The sequence below is a fragment of the Heliangelus exortis genome, chromosome 4 (assembly GCF_036169615.1).
Source record: "Heliangelus exortis chromosome 4, bHelExo1.hap1, whole genome shotgun sequence".
Taxonomy (NCBI): Eukaryota; Metazoa; Chordata; class Aves; order Apodiformes; family Trochilidae; genus Heliangelus; species Heliangelus exortis.
This window is the reverse complement of record NC_092425.1, coordinates 42,052,829-42,076,699: the sequence shown is the minus strand read 5'-3', so window position 1 is coordinate 42,076,699 and position 23,871 is coordinate 42,052,829. Positions and strand designations below refer to the sequence as shown.

General features: G+C 45.9%; 1 protein-coding gene across 1 annotated transcript in view; it reads left to right on the top strand.

The window, feature by feature from the left end:
• FRAS1 (Fraser extracellular matrix complex subunit 1) overlaps window positions 1-23,871 on the top strand; it is a 160,385-nt gene that overhangs the window by 84,726 nt on the left and 51,788 nt on the right. The window contains exons 20-28 of the mRNA XM_071744117.1: window positions 6,310-6,462; window positions 8,630-8,776; window positions 12,488-12,634; window positions 14,145-14,285; window positions 14,915-15,055; window positions 15,863-16,006; window positions 16,845-17,118; window positions 18,290-18,374; window positions 20,854-21,180. Of these exons, the coding sequence (XP_071600218.1) occupies window positions 6,310-6,462; window positions 8,630-8,776; window positions 12,488-12,634; window positions 14,145-14,285; window positions 14,915-15,055; window positions 15,863-16,006; window positions 16,845-17,118; window positions 18,290-18,374; window positions 20,854-21,180 (1,559 nt within the window). The remainder of the gene's footprint in view (window positions 1-6,309; window positions 6,463-8,629; window positions 8,777-12,487; window positions 12,635-14,144; window positions 14,286-14,914; window positions 15,056-15,862; window positions 16,007-16,844; window positions 17,119-18,289; window positions 18,375-20,853; window positions 21,181-23,871) is intronic.

Here is a 23,871-nt window from a genome sequence, read left to right as displayed (position 1 = left end):
TTGTGATTCAGAGAAGCAGTTTATGGGGCCCTGAAGGGAAACTGGCACAGCTCACATAGCTATGTGCATTTTTGGGAGATAATAGGATTTCTGTACAGCAGTTAGACTTCGTGGGTGCTTGGTGCCTGCACTTAAGCCTATCATCAGAAGCCACTGATTGCATTTATCTGTTTAGAAAGAAAAATCTTTTTTAATCCACCACACAGACATGTATAAACATATCCTGGGAACAGTTCCAAGAATTTCTGAGCTTTATCAAGCCACTTTTTTTTTTCTTTATCAAAAAATGATATGGTGTGTGAGGCTTAATCTAAGCTGAAGAGTTCCAAATGAGATAAGAAAGCCAACAAGTAGGGAAAAAGGCATTAGCTGTAATAAATATATCCATTGAGGGGTTATTGTTCTCAATTTAATATAGATTATTCCCCTTCACAGAGACTTCTTTTTATTTACATGTATCTGTTGGGTTTTTTTTAATGAAAGAGTTGTTTCTTTGCTCTCCACAGATCAATTTTATGAACCATTTCTTCATCTTCCTTTTAAAAAGCAGTTATTGTTTTGTCTGCAGAGACACAGAGAGGGGAGGAAATAAAGTATCTGAGGAGTAAGAAAAGATCCAGAAATATGGTAGAGCTCCTTAAGTACACCAGAAAGCAGATTGGACAACCCTGGTGTTTCAAACAGTCAAATAATTACAACCTGAAAATAATTCAGCCTTTCAGTGTAAGGAGCTATCTTTGCCCTGTAAAATTTCAGGGGCTACAAGGATGCTTATTAATGTCCTGTCACTTCACAGCTCTGTGCACTTTATTTCTTCCACCTTATTTTCCCATTACTTTGCATTATGCTTCCTATGAGGAAAAAGAAAGCCTGTGGAAATGTGGTCTTCCAGCTGTAAAACTCACTGGAAAAAGCAGAGGATGTGTGTTGCTGGTTCTGATAAAGAGCTCTCCATCCAGGTAGTTAAATTTCACTCAAACTTCTCATTCAGCACTGATTGAAATGCTAAATTTGCCCTTACAGGTTATTAATTACCAGTTAAAGAGCAGCTGTCCCATAAAAGAGAGCATTAAAACCCTTGACACTTCTCTAATGCATATGATTTGCATCAGAATCTCACAAAGCTTTTTCCTTTGCTTCCCAGAGCTGTATTTTTTTACAGTTATCTTCCCATTTCTCTCTTATTCCTCACCCTCTAAGCAAAACTGTGTCCTGGCTCACAGGGATGCTGTGCACCATAACAGCCTGTCACACTTGATGGACCTGAAGGAGAGAATCTGCCACTAAAAAACATTGCCCATGAATTTGTCTTGTTGTTGTACATGGTTCCTGAATGAGGACTGGAACATTTGCTTTGATTAAAAAAAGAAAAAGAAAAAAGATGTTGTTTCCAGCAGTTTATGGAAGAAGCATTTCAAATGCAAGCAGAAGAAAGACAAAATGGCCTCAAATTTCAAACAATCAATGAGTGTCCAAGCTCTGTTTTGGCTGCACAAAATTTGCATCAGTCTTCCTTGAGTGCTTAATTTATGGGTTTTATTTTAGAGCTACAGTAAGTGTTTGGTTAGGAGTGTGGGTTTGGCTTTAGCAGTCTCCTCTTCAGTCTCAGGTCTGCTGTGTTTTTTGTTTCCCTGGCAGGAAAACACTCTTTGATTTCTCTCCCCTCTTACCCAAGCCAACTTCAAGAAATGCTGCAGTCATTGGTTTTAAAAAATAACATTTTGCTAAAAGTGTTGACCTGCTCTGACTTTCCTGACTTGAACAAATTGTATTGTCTTGAGGCTTCCTGCCTGGTCTCTTCCTCACTCAGTTGAAGGGTGATGAGGAAAATGCAGGGGACTGCACATGGCCAAAGAATCCCAGAGTGCCAGGGTGGAAGGGACCTCAAGGACCCCCTGCTCCAACCCTTCTGATATTATTGTTTCTCTGAGATCTCTCAGCACCCCAGAGAGCTGAGACTTCAAACTTTCCAAAGTGGGGGAATCCCCCCCCTTCCCCTGGGAGACCATTCCAAGGTCTGACTGTCCTCATGGGGAAAAATTTCCCTCTTGTGTCCCATGGGAATCTGCCCAGGAGCACCTTGTGCCCATTGCCCCTTGTCCTGTCCAGGTGACTCCTTGTGACCAGGGAGTCTCCAGCTGATTTGTGGCCCCCTTTAAGTTCTGGAACATCACAATAAGGTCTCCCCTGAGCCTTCTCTTCTCAAGGCTGAACAAACCCAGTTTTTCAGCCTCTCCTCCAGTGCCAGGTGCTCCACTCCTCTGATCATCTTTGTGGCTCTTCTCTGGACCCTTTCCAGCCTGTCCACATCCTTTTTGTACAATGGGAACCAAAACTGAAGATGATACCCCAGGTGTGGTCTGACAAGCAGTGAGGAGAGCAGGATGATGACTCCTTTACCTCTGCTGGTGATGCCCTTGGTGTGAAAGGAGTCCACAAACTGAGCTCTGCTGGGTCCTCACGGGAGGTGTCAGCAGATGCACAGGACTCCTTCCCAGAATAGGCAGCAAGGGTGGCTGGGGTGAAATGAAACTCCAAACACCCTCTGGTACACTATCCCCAGGGTCCTCTCTTTACTTCCAGCTGCATCTTCCTTTCAAAGGGGCTCCCAGTGCCCATGTTCAGCTGCTGAGGTCTCTGCTTCCTTAGGCTGTGCACAGTCACAAAGATGTTCAAGGATCATGCAGGAGAGCTCACTCAGGAGGATGCCTGCAACAAGCCTGTCTGCCTCACTCTTGAAATTCCAGAAGGGACACTCTGACAACAAGAAATACATTCAGCTCCTTGTAAAATTAATTGCCATACTCTCTGGGAGACACTGATACCCTCACCAAGAGCTGGAGTTGTGCTGAGCAGAGCAAGAGGGAAATCTGGGGCTTTGCTCCACTTAGTTGCTGGTGTGCAACCTCCCACAGACAGTAGCAGCTGAGCTGCTAGAGGAGGAAAATGGATGATTTTCCTTAATTTCCTGGGCTCCTTTGTGCCAGGCACCATCCAACTGGATTTCTTACCTGATGCTGCCTGGAGACACTCTCACTCTTTTTGGAAGATGCAGGCAGATCCCTGCAGATGTGGCTGAAGTTCCCCAGGAGTTCACTTTGCTTGTTTAGTTGCCAAACTCTCTTCCAGGTCTTCTAAAGGAGAGGCAAAACAACCCCTTCCAGCAACCAAATCAAACCAGAAATCCTGGTCAGTGCTGGGTGTCCTTCTGAACCAACCATGCTGATTTTCATTCTGGATTTACTGTAAGATGCTGGAGTGCCTGTAAATTCTCTGTGGGTTGAAGTACTGATTTAAAGTAGTGGTCTTTTAAACCTCACACCTTTTCCTAGAGTATCAAGATTATTTTTATTAAAGAGCCCTTCAGAGGGGAGGTGTATTTAAACAATACAAGTGGTTGATTACTTAGCACATGGTGGGGCTGAAGGGTAGAAATGCCTCTGGCTTCTATTATGAAAACATTCACAAATGTTTTAGAGATGATTTTGTCTCCCCAAACAGACTTCTCTGTCCTGATGGATGAGGGAACAGATTATAATAGATACTTTCCATATAGGAAGGGCACTATTTGTTTTCTTTGCTTGCTGAGAAAAAGATAAAGAGGGTGTGGAGGTAAAGAAACTCTGGAAATGGGAGTCAGTGTAAGTAATTCTATTATACTTGACAATGAAAGTTGCTTTATAGGAAGATCAGTGATAGGTAAGGTGGTTTGGTGGGATTTTGGGTATTTTTGGGGTTTCTTTGCATAGAACTGAGTTGACAAGGAGGATGTTAGAGCTAGCTGGAAGGGTGGCAGGAAAAAGTTTTTCTTGGACATTGGGAGGCAAATCAGTAGTCTGAAAAAGGTGAGTAGGGAGGCATGGGGACTGCAAGCAAGGTGGTGTAGAGGAATCCAACCCAGTTTGGATACTGGAAGAATTCTAAGGGAATTAAGTAGCTGTTGCACTGACCTGCAACAAACAAGGGATGTGAAGGGTCCAAAAACCCAAAGCCCAGAGGCAGAAACTTGCCTGCAAGCTGAGCTGGAGTGAGGATTGACAGGGAGAAGGCAGGAGCAGGAAAGAGTAAGGCTGTGGGGTGTCATTGAGAAGCACAGAGAAAACACTGCTGCTGTTAGTCCTGGCTTCAAAGGGAGCCTGCTGTGAAAAATTTAAATAATCTTTTCCAAAGCAAAGCACTTCAGTTCTGCCTCTGCTCTCTCACTGGATCCCCAATGTCCCTCAAACTCATCATGAGTGGCAGTTCTGCTTTTTTTGTTTGGTGTTGCATGCTCTTTGATCTCCAGGCTTGCAGAGGAACACGGGAGTGATGGGGCTGATTTATCCTAAAAGTAGCTGGGAAAACAATCTTTTTCAATACATAGGAGCAAGCTCTGAGGCTGTAGAGAGAAAACTACTGCAGCAGCTTTCTTAATGTTAGTTGAGGAAAGTCTTAGTTGTTTACAGCAGACCCTGATTATTTGGGCACTGTTAGTTTTCTCATCTCATTTTTGTGCTCCTGACCAGGTGCCTCTTTTGTTCTTGGCTGCTGAAAAGCTGTGGCTGGGTTTGGTTACTTATTGCCTCTGGCCAAACTCTGTAGTAGAGACCTGTGGCTCCAGCAAGAGATCAAACTGGATTAGTTTAACAAGAAGGGGAGTAGATGCATTGCCAGCTGAACATGGAAGCATGAGAAACTCATTGAATTTATGTTCATTTTGTTGGGTAAAAGTGCATAAAACACTTCACCCCACCTCCAGCCCTGTGCATATAGAATCACATCTGGTGTGCAGGGCCTTTTGGGTGGTGTCTTAGTGAGCTCTGTGTGAAGCTTCTGACTTCAGTGAGGCTACAGACAGAGGACAGGTCTTCCCACTCAGTTGTCAGGGCAGGTGTAGACTCTGGCTGTGAAGATTTATGGGATGATACCTTGGGGGTTGAGTTCTGTGCAATCAGAAGCTGCACTGTGATAATCCCTGGAAGCTGGAAGCCCTCTAAGGAAGTTTTGAGGTTTTGTCACTGAGTTTGGGTGCATCATGTGCTGCTTTTCTCTTCATACCACTGTCCTGACGTTGATGAATTGAGAAGATGCAGGATCACTATCTTCAGCACAATGTTCCTTCTTACTCACCTTTACCTCCCCTCTGGCTGTTCATTTCCCATCTGCAAGGCTGGGAGATGGATATTAAACCCTGTAAAGTCAGGAGGTGAAGGAGGCAGCTGAGCTGCTTTAGGGACCTTGAATCCCTGCATGCAATCAGAACTGAATTGATTTCTGAGCTTTTCCACCAGTGCTTGGTAAGAATCACAGAGGTCAGGCTGGGGTTGGGCTCCACTCCCTGTTACGTTCCTGCAGGCCTGGGTGCAGAATTCCCCCAGACCTCTGTGTGAGCCTGTCTTCAGCTTGTAAAATTAAAATTAGATTGCCTGACAATCTGCAGTAATGCTGCCACGAAGGACAGAAGGCAGGAAGCTGAACCTTCAGCAGAGATCTGACAAGAGGCCAGGCCCTGAAATCAAGCCGCGTTATTACATTTCTTTCAAGACAGTCGTCATTTCCTTTGTCATTTTCTGAATTACAGTAATGAGGATTAATTTGGCTCCCAGGTTGCCTTCCACTGCACTGCTGCGTGTACAAAAGGCTCGTTGTAAAACCTTTTGAAGCACCTAAGTTCAGGCTGGGGTCAGGAGACACAAGCCCGTGTGCTGCTGGGGGGAAACGTGGAAAGGAAAAGGTTTTGAGCCACTCTCATGCAGCTCTTGGCTTGGCTTTAAGGTCTGCAGTGGCCTCTTCAGGGTATGGATGTCTTGTTTGTGTGGGAAAATCTGAAAAGTAAGAACTTAAGGAGAAAGTCATCAGCTGTATGGGTTGTGCTCTTCATTTTTCATCAGTGGGAGCAGAGGGAGGTGAATGCCTACAGCTGCCAGCGTGGTGTGTGAGTAAACCTCGAGATAGAAGCTCCTGAAAATCAGAGAAGGGGTTGGGGGAAGCCAAGAGCTTTGAACTAGGTTCAAAGCTTTCCCAAGTTCACTTAAGGATGGGGAAGAGGATGCAGAGAGTGATTGCTGAGGAGCAGTGAAAACACTGTGATGCTCATGAAGAGCTGCAGGTGGGGCTGAGGGCAGGAGGAGAGGAGCTGCTCCCTGAACGAGGTAATTTCTGCTCATCTCTCTTGTGCAGTGTTCAGCAGTGTTCAGCACCTCATCCAGCCCTTGTGCAGCAGAGAGCCAAAAAAAGGGGGCTTTGCAAGTTACACCCCTGACATGTTTCCCTGGAGCAGTTTGTGTTTTATCCATCTGTGATAGTTTTTTTTTCCCCTCTCCCTTTCAGACTGCCACCCCTCGTGCCAGCAGTGCGTGGCCAACCTGCGGGGCACCGGCAGCGTCTGTCTCCAGTGCCAGGACACCCATCACCTGCTCCTGGGGGATCACTGCCTTTCTGACTGCCCCAGGGGACACTACCCAGACAATGGGGCCTGCAAAAGTGAGTCCCTACAGATGCCTCAGGTGTCATTTTCCTTCAGACAGAAGCTTTTCATGTGCCCATCACCACGTCTGCAGCTGGTGTGGTATCAGCACAGTTCTGGGGTGCTGACACCTGGGAACACTCTCTGGATTCCTGCTCTGAAGGATGGGCAGCTTCTGCCCACAGGAGGCTGAACTCTAGCAAAAGACTGAATAGAAGGGAGTAAAACTAATGCTCTGTTGAGCAGGAATAAAACTCATGTCCTCTAGTGTCATATTTGTAAATAGGATCCAGCTGCTCCTGCACTCATGGGTGTTACTAATTAGAGCCAAAAAAAGACTGCAAAAGAAATTTACAGTCTTTTCTCACAGCCCCAGCAAATATTCTAGTTTAAGCTGTTAACTGTTTACCTTGATGTTTATTTAGTATTTTGCATATAATCACCAAAAATGTCACTGCTGCCTTTTAATCTAAATGCATAGGCATGATGCAGAAGACATGTGCAATTAATTACACTTGTCAGTGTGAAGTTTGCAGCCTGAGGTGGAACATCATCCCAGCCAAGGTCTCTCACAGAGACTGATCTTGCTGCAGGATCTCCTCTCAGCCTCCTCCTCTGGCTGAGTTGGGGCTCTTCAGCCTGGAGAAGGTTCTGGGTAGACCTTGTAGCACCCTTCCAGTCCATGAAGGGGAGGGTGGGGGCTACAGGAAAGCTGGAGTGGGGCTTTTAACCAGAGAGGAGAGTGAGAGGACAAGAGACAATGGTTTTAAACTGAAAGGTTAGATATCAGGAAGAAATTCTTTATTTTGAAGGTGGTGAGCCCCTGGCCCAGGTTGCCCAAGGAAGCTGTGGCTGCCCCATCCCTGGCAGTGTCCAAGTCCAGGTTGGATGGGGCTTGGAGCAACCTGGGCTGGTGGGAGGTGTCCCTGCCCATGCAGGGGGTTGGGACTGGATGAGCTCTAAGGTCCCTTCCAACCCGAACCATTCCATGATTCCATGATTTTGGTGTTGATGTGGTTTCATAAACTGATCACTGTCTGAGCTGCTTTATATTTCTTGGACTCCTAGAAGAAAGTAGGTGGCTGAACAAAGGGTATTGGAGTTTATTTTAAGAGAAAGAAATCAAGACAAGAAACTCCACACATTAGAAGTAAGAGGCAGATGCTCCTTTGCAGAAACTGACATTTCCTAATCCAGTCTAGCAGCTGATGGTTGATGTTTCAGAGCTTCTCTCAAGCACTCGGGGAGCTGTCTGTTTATTTACCTGTTTTTGACACATGAAATCTCAGAGAGTTATGAAACAGATTCCATGTCATTTAATTGGAAAGACCCCTGAGAGAGGTATTTTGCCTTCCTGGAAGTTTAAGCCTAGGGATAACATTTCTTCCCTTTGGTATAAAGGTTTCATTTTAAAGAAGTTTTGCATTATTCAGGCTGTGTCAAAGCTCATATTACATTTTGTGCTAGCTTTGAAGATCTCCAGCACAGCCTAATGCAGTTGCTTCTCTGATTTCTTTCCCCAGTTTCACTCATGATTAATTTGGCCTGACAGGTGTAATGTTGGCATCAATCTTAAGGTAAAGGCCTATCAAGAAATAAAACAGCCTAATAATTTTGTGACTGTATACCCCCTTTGGAGAAATTAATAAGGTACATTGGTCTTGTTCACTGTGGTATTTTAAACCTCTTCAGTCAGACTGAGAACCACAAAAAGGGAGGGATGGAAAGGGAACAGGGAAAGACAACAGGAGGGGGGCATAAAAATACCTCTTGAAAAACTAAGGGAAGGAAAAAGGAATCATAGAATCATAGAATGTGCTTCCTTACTCGAGGCAGTCAGTGGGATTCCTGGCTAGGAAGGATTGCAGGAATCTTGTAAGGTTGAGTGTCTGGGAAGTAATGGGAGGGGGGAGAAGTTTGGTACAGGGAGAGCTGGGTTTAACCTGACCTATGGAATGATGGCATCCTTGGTGTTGTTCATCCTCAGCCTGTGAAAATGGTATCCCTGCATCCAGCAAGGTTGAGAAAGGAAATCAGAAGAGGAGGAAAAGCAGAATTGGTGCTCTCTGAAGGAGCAGGGCTGAATGTGGGAGTGAATGGCTTCTGGGCAGTCAGCAAGTGCTGCTGTTGAAGGAAAACCAGGTTTTTGTGCAAGTTTTACACTTGTTCTTGCTGTCCCTGCAGGGTGTCACCCCTCATGTAAAACCTGCACGGCCGAGGGTCCTTTCTCCTGCTCCTCCTGCAACTCCAGCCTGGTTCTGTCCCAGAGCAGGATGTGTGTGCCAGCCTGCTCCCCAGGATACTACAGGGATGACAGACAGATCTGCAAACGTGAGTGTCCCTCTCCAGGCCATCTCTCCTTCCCACAGTGCTCTCACTGACATGTCTCTGCTTGTTCCTTCCCCTCCTGTTCCTCTTGGAGGAAAAAAAAAACCAGATTTCAAGTGGCTCAGAACTGGAAGTGAGCTGACAGAGGTGATTAGCTGCCTGGGAAACAGAGCCTGCAGCCTGCTTTAAATTGGAACACAGTTGCAATTTCTCTATCAGCTTCAAAGAGAAAGAGGTTTCTGGTCCCCCAGTAAAAAAATCTGCGGGAGAATTTGTGTAGGCTTCCTTGTTAAGCTGTCAAGGTGATCCACAGAGAAGTAGCCCAAAGTACTGGTGGATTTCTAGGCTTTGTGAAAATTTGTCAAGTGTAGAGCAGTTTTGATCAATTCTTACTAAGGCAAACCCCCATCCCCACTGCATTACCTGCCCACCCTCCATGGAAGCTGTATTTTTCCCCATCTGAAATCTCAGTAGAAACAAGGTAGGTGTTGGTAGGCACAGCCCTGGCTGACTTGAGCTGTGGTATTTTTACCTCCTAATGATCTGTTGCAATTGATCTGGTGTTAAGGCCAATAATGTTTTATCCTACTCCTGCAGTCCCTTGTGACTCTCTCAAGCCCTCTCTCTTCCTTTATTATTCTATGTTCACTCTGGCACTGACAGCATTTGGGTTATTCCTTCCAGAATTATTGGGCTTGATGTTCCAAAATGCAAAATTATATGGCCCAGGGACATCAAAAACATGAAAAAAACCCCTACTTGAATTGATCCACTATAATACACACACCTAAAAATGAGTGAGTGCTTAAGTCATTTGGTTGCTGTGAAGTGAACACTCACATTTGTTAATTCCTGCATTACCCTGATTTAAATTATCCTGATTTATGTGAAAGTAACTCTTTTGCACTGCCCTGGAATAGGTGTCAGTGTCATCCTAGCTCAACCCAATTTCTTTACTGATGAGGTCCTGTAGGAGGAAGCTGATGTGGATGCCAGCTTTTCTTGCCTTTTGTTGGAATAAATGCTTCTCCTGAAAGTATTATTCCCATCTTATCAGCAGAAACGGAGACACCTTGCAGAAGTTGAGGGAAACAGGTGGAGGACTTTGCACTGTTCTTCCACTGACAGAAAAGAAAAAAAAAAAAAGGCTCTTCAATAATAATGAAAAAAGAAAAGTAATAAAAAAGATGAATAATAAAAAAGGAATCATGGGAGTCTCACTGTCCTGGCTAGTTTCCTGCAAGCTCTCCAAGTTATTCCCTGTTCCCTCCTGCAATATGGATCCTCATATTGCTAACTACAGCAGAAAAACCTCCTAATTAAAACCCCCTTTCCTAGTGAAAGCTTTCCTATTGATAACTCCTCCCTCCAGACATCATGGGAGAAGTGGAATGTTCCTGAGGGCTGTACCCTTCCTGAGTTTGGTTCAATAGCTCAAATACAAACAGATTTTTGTAAACTGCTCTAATCTCCTTACTGCAAATGGCTTTTTAAGAAGCATGGGTAATCCTTGTGGCAGGAGGCTCAAGGCAGAGTGTGTTGGTGCTCTGGATTTTTGTCATTCCAAGTGTCACTTGTGCCTTTTCAATTGAAGTGCTGCTGATAAGCCATGGAGATACAAACTGTCCCAGGCTGCTGGAAAACTGCCACTGAGAGGTCATGGAAATTGTCTGAATGGAGGTTGGCTGTTGGCTGGGAAAATCTGGTCTCTCTTCAGTGTTTATTTTAGTTGCTTTGCACTTTTGGGGAGCTCAGGTTTGGAATGAAGTTCAGAGAGTTGCTGAGTGTTTGTGTGGACTCTTGGGGCTGTTTTTACACTCTAGGCACCCACTGGCCAAGGAACAGTGCAGAGCTGAACAAGTGCTTCACGGGTTTCAAAATGCAGATACTGAGCCCTGCTGATAAAACAAGCAGAGGATTGCTTTCAAATACAACTTTTTACTTCCTGTTCTGGCTTGTCTGCATGGGTAATCTGATTTCTAGAGATTTAGACCTCTTGTGGAGTGTTTTACCATGCTTTTGATAGTTGCCTTTTCACAGCACTTACAAATAGTAATTTTTCTCTGTAGTATTCTCAAGTGAAGTGGAAGTAGGCTGGCACCAGAGCACCTAAAACCTGCTCCTAGGTTCTATAGGTAAACATTTTGTTAGAAATCATTTATACTTCAATCAAATGCAGATCTTCTGTGACAGTTTTTCAATGAGCTAGATCAAGTAATTATTTTCAAGGGCACTAGGCTCTCACTTCAATGAGAGCAACGTGGGTATTTTCACATTTACTTAAATATTTTGAGGTTTTGTGGTTATAAAACTGCCTTGAATTAAAAGCAAATCAAAGTGGGTTTCCACAATTAGCATATCCCTAAATTAGCATTCAACAGTTACCATATTTAGGTAGAATAATTAGGTATTTAGCACCTGAACTGTGGCTGCACTAAATCCTGTGAGAGTTTTTATATTTTATTCTTTAAACATCTGGGGCTTTTTCCTGATTTATCATAAGTGAAGAATTGAGCTTGGGCACAGATTCTGACTCCATGTAGATTTAGCAACATCTCACCAGAATCTGAGCAAGCTTTTTAGGGCACAGGCAAAGAGCAGGGAAGTACTTTTTGATTTTTCATAGCACATTTGTGTTCAGTCTTCTGCTGTGAAATAACAAAGAGCTCCCACATCAGCAGTGAGAACACTTGGCTGTTACTGCAACCTCCTGAGAAGTTTAGACCCTGGCCAACTAAGAGGTGACTTGAAATATTCCAGACCTCAGGACTTTGCTCCTACATTCAATGAATCCTGAAATTATTTTTTCATGGCATCTTTATTTGCTCCCTGCAGCTCCAGAATTTTCACACTGGGAGGAAATAAACAAATGGAAACATTAAATGAAAAGAAATAGGCCTTGGGTTGTGCCAGGTTTTGTTAATGGGACTGCAGCAGGTCCCCACGTTTGTGCCTGTATGAGTTCACTCTGGAGTCATATGAAATGCAGGATGCTTAAAGAAAATGAGAAAACCAGAGGCAGGGAAAGCTCTTATCTGGGGACTTGCATTCACAGCTTCACAGGATGGTTTGGGATGGAAGGGACCTCAAAGCTCATCCAGTGCCAACCCCCTGCATGGGCAGGGACACCTCCCACCAGCCCAGGTTGCTCCAAGCCCCATCCAACCTGGACTTGGACACTGCCAGGGATGGGGCAGCCACAGCTTCCTTGGGCAACCTGGGACAGGGGCTCAGCACCCTCTAATTAGAGAATTTCTTCCTAATGTCTGACCTAAATCTCCCCTCTTCCACTTAGAAACCATTTCCCCTTGTCTTTTCACTCCACCCCAATGTCCAAAGCCCTCCCCCAGCTTTCTTGTAGCCCCTTCAGATATTGGAAGGTTTCTCTGAGCTCACCTGGGAGCCTCCTCTTCTCCAGGCTGAACAACCCCAATCCCTTATTTCAATGCTTTCTCCTGACCTGTCCAGAGCAGATTAAGAAGCGGGGTGAGGAGACACAAAATTCCATTCCAAGTGGCAGGAAGCTTTTCTACCTTTGGGAAGCTGAGAAAGAGAACATAAAAAGCAAAAACCTCTGGGCTCTCCACAGGTGTCTCTCAGAGGGTACAAAGAGGAGCAGCAAGCCTACAGGATAATACCATTTTTACTTGTACAGCTGGGCTGGTGCATCAGTAATTACAGTCATTACAGACAATTTTCTTTGTCTTTCCACAGCTTGCAGCAGCCAGTGCCTGAGCTGTGAGTCCCCTGCCAGCTGTACAGCTTGCAGAGATCCAGCCAAGGTCCTCTTGTTTGGAGAATGCCAGTATGAGAGCTGTCCTCAGCAGTATTACCTGGAGTCTTCCAGCAAGACTTGCAAAGGTGAAAAATACATTGCAGGTTTAAAGAAAAAGGATGGAAAGTGCCTTGGCTTTCCCACTGCACTGCAGCAGGACCTGTGCAGGTGTTCTGCTTTAAAAAGGGGGTGGTTGGTCAGTGGCAGCCTGCTTGCAAGGTTTTTACAGGTTTGTTTCTCTCTTGGCAGTCTGCTGTCACATACTGCAGCCTCTCAGTGAAACCAGATTATTGCAAATCCTTCCCTTGTAAATGATTTAGTGAGTGAGCCAGCAAAGTTTTCAAGGGTCAGGCCCAGCAATTCATTCAGTCATGGGTCAGCTGAATAATGAGGGAGCTTACCAGGCTCAACCTGTTTTAGAGTGCTGATGGGGCCTTTTGTTCTTACCTGCTTCTCTCTGTCTTATTAAATCCTGCATTACTGGATGGCTGCAGAAACAGCAGTTGGGAGGGATTTCCAAGGCACATGACTTGAAAGATTTCCAGAACTCTCCAGGAGAGTGTTCCATAATGGGAATAAGTGAGGATAATGGGACTTTATTGCAGCTAATACCAGGATCTCATACAAATGATTTGTTGTTGGGTGTTCACTTCTAGCTGGCTCTCTCACTGAGTAGCTTCTGTCCCCTTAGCATTGCTGTTCTTCAGAAGAGGGGACATTGTCTGGGGTTTAGGGGGTTGGGATGAGGCAGATTCTTGTCCTGGCTTTGTCTTGGAGATGCTGCATGGGCTGGAGCAGTGCAGCTCACCTCAATGAAGTCCTTTTTTGCCCCTGAGTGCCACCAAGAAACAAACAGTATAGCTGGCAGCCTGAGTAGTTCCTGGGACCATGGTAGGGGCCTGAAGACTTGAGGGGAGATAGTTCAAGGGCACAGAATCACTGAATCATTTTGGTTGAAAAAGGCCTTTAGGATCACCCAGTCCAACCATTAACCCAGCTCTACCAAATTTAGTGCTGATCCCTCAGGACCACATCTGCATGGCTTTTAAACACCTCCAGGGGAGTGATTTAACCACCTCCCTGGGCACCTCCCTGTTTGTTACCAACAAACTGTGCCAGTGTTTGGTAACCCTGTCAGTGAAACAGTTTCTTCTCATATCCATTCTGATAGAATTCACTAACCTGGCACACTGCCAAGCCACCCACTAAACCATGATGTGATCCCAGCTTCATCCAGGGGCCTTCTGCCCAGTGGACTTTCCAGAGGGACATTTGGATTGTGAGGGACAAAATACCATTTCCTTCTGGTCAGAATAATTTAAAAGCATGAGACAGATGAAGCAGGGTGGGCAACAAAACTGGGCCAGTGTTAGCCCTGAATGCTGAACAAGAGCCAAGACTGCTCAAATTTGACATGGTCAAAGCATCTCAAGTGTAAGAGGGGGGAAAGAAACTCTCTTCATATCTTGAGGGTTTTTTTTTTTTAGTGTTTAAAAGTTTATACTGTGCTCTTTGTTCCTGGAGCTTATCTTCCCCCAGCTTGCAGACCCCCAGCCCCAGGAGGGGCAGCCCTGCTTTGACTCTTTTCTCTTCCAGAGTGTGACTGGAGCTGTAAAGCTTGCAAAGGTCCCCAGAGGACTGACTGCCTGCAGTGTGGGGAGGGCTATGTTCTCCATGAAGGAGCTTGTGTGGAACAGTGCCCTGAAGCTTTCTACAAGGAATCAGACACATGCCAGAGTGAGTTCTTCTTGAGTGTTTCTGCTAATGGCTGCTGCCAACACCTTTCCCTGCTTGGCTCCACTTTGTGCACCTCTTGCATTCAGAAGGCACACTGTGGCTTCAGGTCACAGAATCCCAGAATGTTTTGGGTTGGAGGGGACCTTAAATTTCCTCTAATTCCCACCCCCCTGCATGGGCAGGGACACCTCCCACCAGCCCAGGTTGCTCCAAGCCCCATCCAACCTGGACTTGGACACTGCCAGGGATGGGGCAGCCACAGCTTCCTTGGGCAACCTGGGACAGTGTCTCACCACCCTCAGATTATAGAATTCCTTCCTAATGTCCAACCTAAATCTCCCCTCCTCCAGTTTAAAGCCATTCCCCTTTGTCCCATCCCTGCAGGCCCTTCTCAGAAGTCCCTCTCAGCTTTTCTGGAGCCCCTTCAGGCACCAGAAGGTTTCTCTAAGGTCTCCCTGGAGCCTTCTGCTCTCCAGGTTGAACAATCCCAGCTCTCTCAGCCCATGCTCTCTGGCTGCCCTCCAGCACACACAGGCCCTGGAGCTGTGGTTCCTGTGGGCTGCTACAGCTCAGGGCAGGGAGCAGTTTGGCAGCACTGCTGAGCTCAACTTTTAACCTGTGACTTTTAGGGTGTGATGAACACTGCCTTCAGTGTCACCAACCAGGCCAGTGCAGCCTTTGCCAAGCCCCATTTCTCCTCCTGGGCACTCGTTGTGTTCCCAAGTGTGGGAAGGGACATTCTGCAGACCATGCCCAGCAGAAGTGCACAGGTAAGCAAAGCCAGCAGGGTGTGGGGAGAGGAGACCAGGGTTGTAGCACATCTTCTCTACACCACTTTTTCTCTTGCATGGCTGGGGTGAAGCAGAAGTGCTTTGGTGCTGGGCTGAACTTGCTGTTGAGGTGATGCAGTCACCTGAGAAATAGATAAGAGGCTGTCCCTGCTTTTAGAGGGACCTCATCCAGGAGGAATGAGATTCAGTTGCTGCTGGCTGCTGGTGTGTGTTGGTGTGTACACACCATGCACCAAAAAGCAGGTGTTAAACCTACCTTTTTAGAAAGGTTTCAGTTGTAGTTGTTGCTTAAAAAGCTGTGTAGAACTTGCATGTGTATTTAGTATCACAGAATCACAGAATAATTTGGGTTGGAAGGGACTTCCTCAAGGTCACCCAGTCCAAGCCCTGCAGTATCAGGGACACCCTCACCCAGATCAGGGTGCTCAGAGCCTCCTCAAGCCTCACCTTGAACATCTCCAGGGATGAGGCCTCAACCCCCTCCCCGGGAATATTTGGAGTATTATTTTTTTCAAATTTGTTTGACAGTTACTTAAAATCATGTTTCTTCCATGTGAAAGATCTTCTCAGGTTCTTCTTTGTCAATGGATAACAGTGGCCAAATGAGGAAGTGACTTAACTCTTTTACCCCAATCCTTTGCCCCTTCTTTTTCAGGCTTTTGGTCAGGTAGGTCAGACACACACAGCAGTGGTGTTTCTGTGCTGCCCCTCAAGGACAGCTCTGTGTCCTGTGGCTGCATTGTTTTTGCAGTGTCTCAGTGGGGTTGTGCTTTCCATCCAATCCAGCTTGTCCCCCTGGATGTTTGGAGTGTGACAGTGACAGCCTGTGCCACCTCTGTGACAGCACCACATTTCTGAAGAAGAAGATTTGTGTTTCTGCCTGTGGCCCAGGTTTCTATGGCAACACGAGGACCAGAGAATGTGAAGAAGGTGAGTGCCTCTTCTGACAAAGCAACCCAGCTGGCAGGCTTCCAGCTGATTTTAAGGCCAGAATGTTCATTCAGTGGCATTTTGGGAATGCAGCTTTGTGTGGGGTTTTTTTATTGTTGACTGTTAAATTTGGAAGCTCTTTTTCTCCAATTTTTTTTTTTTTTAATTTGCGTGCCTGCCTGGTTCCCTGAGTGAAGTTACCCAGTGAGGTCTTTCCAATCACACCATCATTTATTATTATTATGTAGAAGAAATTAAAGAGTATTTTTGGGACAATCCCTTACTGCATCAACTGTAGTACTTGTGATAATCTTTTCTCTGTTCTAAATGAAGATTTACTGGTCTGTATGCAGGGCAGGCCAGGGTATGGTGGTGTTAAGTTTTGTGATGGGGAACTCAAGATGGGAAGTGACTTGTCTGAGCCTCTCAAATAATAACAGGGGTTGGGATGTGTTGGAGTTCTAATTGAGATGGTGGTTGTGCACCCAGGCCAGTAATGAGCAGGGCTTTTTAAGAGGTTTGGTCTGTTATCCCAAACATTGGTGGTGACAGGCAAAGTGCTACCACAACACGTGGCTGAAATTCACTTAATTATAGAATCACAGAACCCCAGACTGGTTTGGGTTGGAAGGGACCTCAAAGCTCACCCAGTCTCACCCCCCTGCATGGAAGGAAGCCACAGCTTCCTTGGGCAACCTGGGCCAGGGGCTCAGCACCCTCAAATTAAATAATTCCTTCCTAATGTCTGACCTAAATCTCCCCTGTTCCAGCTTAAAACCATTCCCCCTTTTCCCACCACTCCATGCCCTTGTCAAACACACCTTTTTTTTCTTTTTAGGCAGCAAGCATCCCTTGAGCTTCCATGTGAGCAGTACCCTCACAGTAGGAATTGGTGGGGTGAAACCCCTCAGCCTCTCCCTCCTGGGTGTGCAGGACCTGGCTGGTGACCCAGGCCAGCTCCTGTTCCATGTGGTCAGCACTCCCTCCAACGGGAGGCTGGTGCTGGTGGTGGGGGAAGGAGAGGAGGTGCAGCTGAGCAGGGGTGAGCACTTCAGCTCCCAGGATGTGAAGCAGAGGAGGGTCCGTTTCCTGCACAGCAAGGAGAAGCCCAGGTAAGGCTGCTGGTTCTTTTTTCAGAGCTCTGGCCCTAAAAAATTAAATTGTTGTATCTTGGGAATGGAAATTTCCTTGTTCCTTGGAGACATTATTATTGTGAAGCACATTTCTCACTGCTATTAAAAAAATTACTGATGTTCTTATACTGTAGCATAATTGATGGTGCAGACCTTCCCTGGGTGTGGGAGAAGAGGGCACTGTGATCCAGCAACCAAACCTCTGGTGCTTCAGGGGTGCAGGACTCTGTCTCATCTTTAGGGTGCTCTGCAGTGGGTTAAAAACTGGCATATTAGTCTGCTGCTTACACCAGTTTCTTGATAGTGTCATGAAGGTGCTCAGGTGATGTCACCACCATGCTCTGCAGCATCATCTGCATTCAGCCATTCCTTCTTTGCCTGCAGTATGAGCTCTGGTAGTGTCCTGGGATCATTAGTGGTAATTAGTGCCTGGCAACACTCAGATTTTCCCTGCTGCCAGGCAATAAGCCAATCTTCACCCTTGATTTACATCAACTTCAGGACTGGGCTGCTACCAGTGGAATTGTTCTAAATTTCTGCCTCTGCATTATCAGTGTGTTCTTTAATCCCTTGTTTTCATTAAGGCTCTCAGGGTGTCTTTCTGATGCCAATAGTTAGCTCACATTCACTAAACCTAAGGCATGTGTTTCTGTATCATGGTTTTGGGGTTTTTTTGTCTGCCTGGTAGACACAGTGAAATGTCAAGATCTTATCTTGAGAAGCACCTATTTTATGCTCAGGGTTATTGGGTGGCATTAATGGAAAGTAAATAGGAAAAAAAAAAGTACTGAAAAGTGGGAGCTTCTGTTCTGAAGCCATATAAGTGACATTTTTCTTTAGCAGTGAATAGGTGACATTTAGAATCAGTACTTTATCTTGGAGATGTCACCCTATGTGGGTGACATTACATAAAGAGAAATGAGAGTACATTATTACATAGCTCAAGGTATTTCACTACATGTTGTGACTGTTGCAACCCTTCAGAAGGAAATACTATAAAAACATAATTGAAAAAAAAATAGAGCTAAAGCTCCTGTCACTAAGCTAGTAATTTTTACTGAATATATAATATTTTTATCATCAGTGAGTCCTGCAAGTGCACTTCATTAATTTGTATTATCCTCTGTTGACTTCTTGGGGCCTCTTTTAGGAAAGGACAATTTTCCTTGAAGCTCAGCAATCAGCAGTTCTTCTCCCACCCTGAGGTCATCAACGTTCAAGCATTTTCAACACAGGTAATGTAACCAAGCTGGGAAACAACCCTAAATTTTGTTCCATTTGGAGCCCTGGTTTCTTGCAGTGATACCAAAGGAGCTGGGCAGAACCTGAGCTGGAGTTCAGCTCAGGCAGATTAGACTCAACTCTCACTTAGTTGAGAAGCAGCCAAGATTTATATGGAAGACCTGGGCTTGGGGGAAGTGAGTGAAGAAACTGGCCCATGTCATTTTTCTTGTGCAGGGAATTGCAGCTGTGCAGTCCTAGGGAGGGCTGAGGAGTCCCTGCTGTTTAAATTGTTCTTTGGATCCACAGATGGTCTCATTCAGTCTTGTACTGCAGGGCAATTGAGCAATGATTGATCCCCATGGCAGGGGTGCTTTGGCAGTCAAGAGCATTTACTGAAGTGCTCTGTTCCAGGGCAGTTGGGGATTAAATCAGTAAGAGCTATTTAAAGTGTGTCTTAAACTGCTCAATATTTCCAGGCAAGTTGATGGTACTGTCAGGTGTCCATGTCTCATATTATTGTTATTTAAAGTCTGAAGTGCAAGATCCTGAAGGCATCTGAAAGTCAAGGTCTGCAGAGATGAGCAAGAGACACAGGGAGAGAGAGGGCAGAGGAAGGAGGAGCTGCTCAAGCCCATCAGCAGCTCACAGCATCCCATCCCTCCAGGCTTTGACTCCCACTCCAGCTCCAGGTGTTCCTCTGGAAGTGCTGGAGCTGCCTGCCCAGCATCCTGCTTGCTGCTGGTTGTGCTGGCAGTGGGTTCCCCAGGGACTCACTTGAACAAGGCTCCAGGTTTCCAGGGAGATTTTGCAGCTTTCCCTGAGCTTTGTCCATGGTCAGACTGTCAAGTTGAAAGCTCTGCCACGTAGCTTTGCTTGACCAGAAGTTGTTGTGGGTACTTGGCATATTCTGGCAGTGCCAAGAGGCTTTAACGTGCAGTTGAAGTCAGCTACCTCTTAAGACCCATTTACATCTCATTGGGGCATTTAATGAGTTGATAAAACTCTAAACTGGAAATCTGGCCACCATCCTTTCTCTTTTTAGTGGTGACTCCTTCTTGCCTACAAGCCTGACTCAGCATCCATCCTCACAAGGAGTAATTTAGGAAATTAATTGCTTTTAATCATTGTCTGAAGGTGCTGGTGCTGGTCTGTGCTTCGTGCTGACTGTGGTAGGAGGGTAGCTCAAAACCTTGGTGACTTGCTCACCTCATCCCAGGCTGGAGACCTGTGGGGTGTCTCCAGGTTCCTTACAGGAAACTCCACCTGAGCTGCATCATTTCTGTGTTCTCTGACAATTCTGAAACTGCACTGCTTGTCTGTTTTCCAGCTTGGGGTCCCTAAAGAGGTGGTGGCTTCAGGGTTAAAAAATTAGATTTTTTTTTTTTTAAGTTGCACTTTGTTGCTTTTAGTCATTGTATTCTGTATTAGTCATTCCACAGCTTCTGGGAATTAGCAGTGTTCTAGTTTGTCCTTTAGTGGAAGACAAACTGTGGATTTTGATCCTGGTAATGTGTATATTGATTCTGGTTGGTACTGAAATCTTTGCTCAGTCTAATCTCTTGTTTACCTCAGTAGGACATTCACCTAAGTAAGAGCCCCAGCCACTGCCCCAGAATACATAAATGAGGTTTAATAACAGGAATTTTCCCTTCCAATCCTTAATAACACTGAGAAGGCAAGGTGGCAGCTGTTACCTCTGCTGAATGTTCTCTGCAGGATCAACCCCCTCCTGAGGCAGAGGTATTGCTGATGGCAAATGATGGTTTTGGCATCAATGGAGGCTGCAGGGTTAAGTTTTCTTGATGAGGAAGAGCTAGAGAACTAATTTAAACCAGCAGAGATGTGGAATCTAGGAGGTGGAGGAGGAATAAGGCTCTGTGGACCCTTTGTAAAGAAATCAATGCTTACGTTGGTGGCACCCAGGTTTGCTGCTCTCAAGATGGACTTTATCACTTCAGGACAAGGCAAGCACATCCTCAGTGTTAAGTTCAGAGCATCATAGAATCCCAGAGTGCCAGGGTGGAAGGGACCTCAAGGATCCCCTGCTCCAGCCCTTCTGATATTGTTTATCTGAGATCTCTCAGCACCCCAGAGAGCTGAGACTTCAAACTTTCCAAAGTGGGGGAATCCCCCCCTTCCCCTGGGAGACCATTCCAAGGTCTGACTGTCCTCATGGGGAAAAATTTCCCTCTTGTGTCCCATGGGAATCTCCCCAGGAGCACCTTGTGCCCATTGCCCCTTGTCCTGTCCAGGTGACTCCTTGTGAGCAGGGAGTCTCCAGCTGATTTATAGCCTTCTTTTAAGTATTAGAATGTCATAATAAGGTCTCCCCTAACCCTGTGGAGAGGGATTCTCTGCTGCTTAGAAATACAAAGCTTCCAAGGGTGAGGTAAGCTCATTTCCTTAACCCCACATTTTTCATTCCAGACTTTGCTGCCCATCAGGCTGCCAAGGTTTAGCCAGCACCTAAGAGCTGCTTTTGTGTTTCAGGCCCCGTATGTGTTCAGAAATGAGGCCCTCCTTGTCCCCAGAGGGAAAGCTGGAGCTATAACAGACCTGTTGCTTGGGGTGAGAGACAGTGACAATCCTGAGGATGTTGTGGTGATGGTTTTGGAGCCTCCACGTCACGGGCAGCTGATCAAACCTCCTGGAGACTCAGCTTCTCCAGCCCAGGTATTCCACCTGGATGCCCTTGCTGCTGGGCTGCTGCACTATGCTCACGATGGCTCTGACACCCAGGATGATGCAGTTCTTTGGCAAGTGAGTGATGGGTACCACTTCCAGAACATCCTCTTCCACATCAAGATTGCTCCCGAGGTAAGTGCTGTGACAGAAACCCTCCCAGGCACATTAGAAGTCTGGAGAAGTATTGCTGTGTCCCTGAGGAGTCACTTATCCTGCATTACTGACAGGCTGTGGGCAGAGACAGGAGAAAGTCAGGGATTGATTGAGTTTTGGAGGCCACCTGAATTTCTGGTTTCCAACAGGACTGGTTCAGCTCAAATTGTGCAGCTTTGACAACTCTTAAGTCCATAGATACTTGATAAAAAGATTTTCTGGAGTTGCAGGTGAGAGTTTTGCACTGGTAAGGGCAATGAGTTAGAGAAGGAATGAACAACAGAGAGAAAAGGCTCTGAGCACCCTGATCTGAGTGAGGGTGTCCCTGATACTGCAGGGCTTGGACTGGGTGACCTGGAGAGGTCCCTTCCAACCCAGATCATCCTAGGATTCTATGAAAAGGCTGATGAGGTAGGCAAACCATCCCCAAGCTGATGGGAGTGTGATGGGAGGCACAGAAGGACTTGGCTAACAAGGTTTATCACTGGTACTTGGGTGGTGGTGGTGTCTCCCAAAGTCAGGGTCTGCTGTTCACTTCCACTGAAACCTTTCACTTGATGCATCTTCCTATTTCAGGAATTTTAAGAAGTATTTTCATTCCTGTATCTTGCTTTTATTGCAGTTCATCATCAGTTATCTCATTATGGTTTCTCTCTTCTGTATTTGGACATGAATTGTCTCTTTGTGTTAAATTTTACAGAGATTACAGCAGTCAAATTAGAAGCAGTGATGCTTTTCCATGTGTTGATGAAACAAAGCCCAGCCAAACAAAGCATTAAATATACACATTGTATGTGTGGTGAAGCCTTAAAAAAAAAAGTGAAGTTGTTGAAGTGCTTGCAAGAATTTCAGTTCTGGTATTGTAATGAAACAGAAGGGGGAAAAAAAGCTGAAAATTCCTTTATTCCTCAGTTAATGTGACAGAGAATGAAAAATAGAGCTGTCAGGGAAGAAACCCACTCTGTGCAGTTTATTTATATGTGGAGCTGAGATTTAGCCAGTCTGTGAGTGCTTCCACTCCATGAAAAGGAGCTGGGAGGAGATGCTATTGCCCCTTTTTTGTCCTCCTCTCTGCTGGATGAGCCACCTCTCCCAGCAGCTGGGCCATGAACGTTTGAAGTCAGGTTCACAAGCACTACAGGGGCTGTGCAGTGAGCAGAAGGAGGGACTGATCCCATTTAGCCCCTGGGGTGGCTCCTAAAGTGCAGGAGTCATTAATGATAATTAGATACACAGCTCCCCTCAGTCTGGGAATGAAGGAAGGTTGCTTTCAGGGCTGGGGCTGAGTTATTAGCTGGAATAAGAACAGCCCTGCCCAGGGTTTCTTTACCCAGATTATTTAGGGGGTTCTGAGGAGCCTGTGTAAGATCAGGGCTCTAAAAATACTTGGACAGCACTCTGTGCTTGTAACACCTTTTTTTTTTTTTTTTTTTTTTGCTATTGATTAAGCAGGTTCTTGTAAACACCAGAGAGGGTGAATTGCTGAGTAGTTTCTTTCAATAGCTGATTTGGTGCTCCCTTTTCTCTCATTATCTTCCCAAGTCTCACTTGGCTGCAGAGAGGGATGAAAGTGGGGGCAGAGGGAAGAGCAGAGTGGCTTTTAGGATGAGGGCAGAGCTGGCAGCTACCCAGCTCCTGCCTCATCCTAATTAGTGGCTTTGTGGAGCAGCCTTGGGAGCTGAAATCCATGCAGGGTTTGTTTCTGAAGAGGTGCTGCTGAAACACACAGGCAAAGACCCTTGGGGTTTGGTTATTTTTTTTTTCTTGGTTTACATTCAAAGATTGCTAAAGAGACTGTGGTAGGACCTTGGCTGGAGGTGTGGGAGTTCAAGGGGTGCTTTTCAAGCCATGTTACTTATCTGGGGACACAGAGCTTGGTATAACCTGCTGCTGGATCACAGAATTACAGAATGTTAGGGGTTGGAAGGCACCTCAAAAGATCAGAGTCCGACCCCTCTGCCAGAGCAGGAGCACCCAGTGTGGGTGACACAGGAATGAGTCCAGATGGGTTTTGAACCTCTCCAGAGAAGGAGATGGTTTTACAGGGTAAGTCCTGCTGTGAAAGGTCACTTGGAATCCTTGTTTGGTTTAGAAGGGACCTTGTAAAGGTCACCAAGACCAATCCCCCTGCAATAAGCAGGGACATCTTCCATCAGATCAGGTTGCTCAGCACCCTGTCCACCCTGACCTTGGATGTTTCCTGAGATGGGGTTTCTACCACCTTTCTGGGCATCCTGGGCCAGTGTTTCACCAATCCTCATAGTAAAACATTTCCTCCTGAGATCTAATCTGAATCTCCCCTCTTTTAGATTCCTCTTGGATTCCCATTCCATGGGCTCAGTGCCATAATCCTCAGGCATGAAAGTGTGAAAACACACATGAAGGGCAACACAACCTCCCAAATATTATGAATCAGAGGGCTTTGTTTCTTCACCACAGGTGTTCCTCCTTTTCTGCACTTTTTTTAGTCCCTTTGGTTGCTGCCAGCCTGCTTCCCTCTGTTTGCCCCTGTCCAAACACCTCATCTGACCTGCTGCAGCCTGAACAGCTGGCCTCTATTTTCAGAGCTCTTCACAACCATTTGCACTGCTGTATATTTTTGTTGACATTCTTGAACACTTACAGCTTCTGTCAAGTTAATCTGAGACCTGCTGGTGCTTTGTTTTTGGC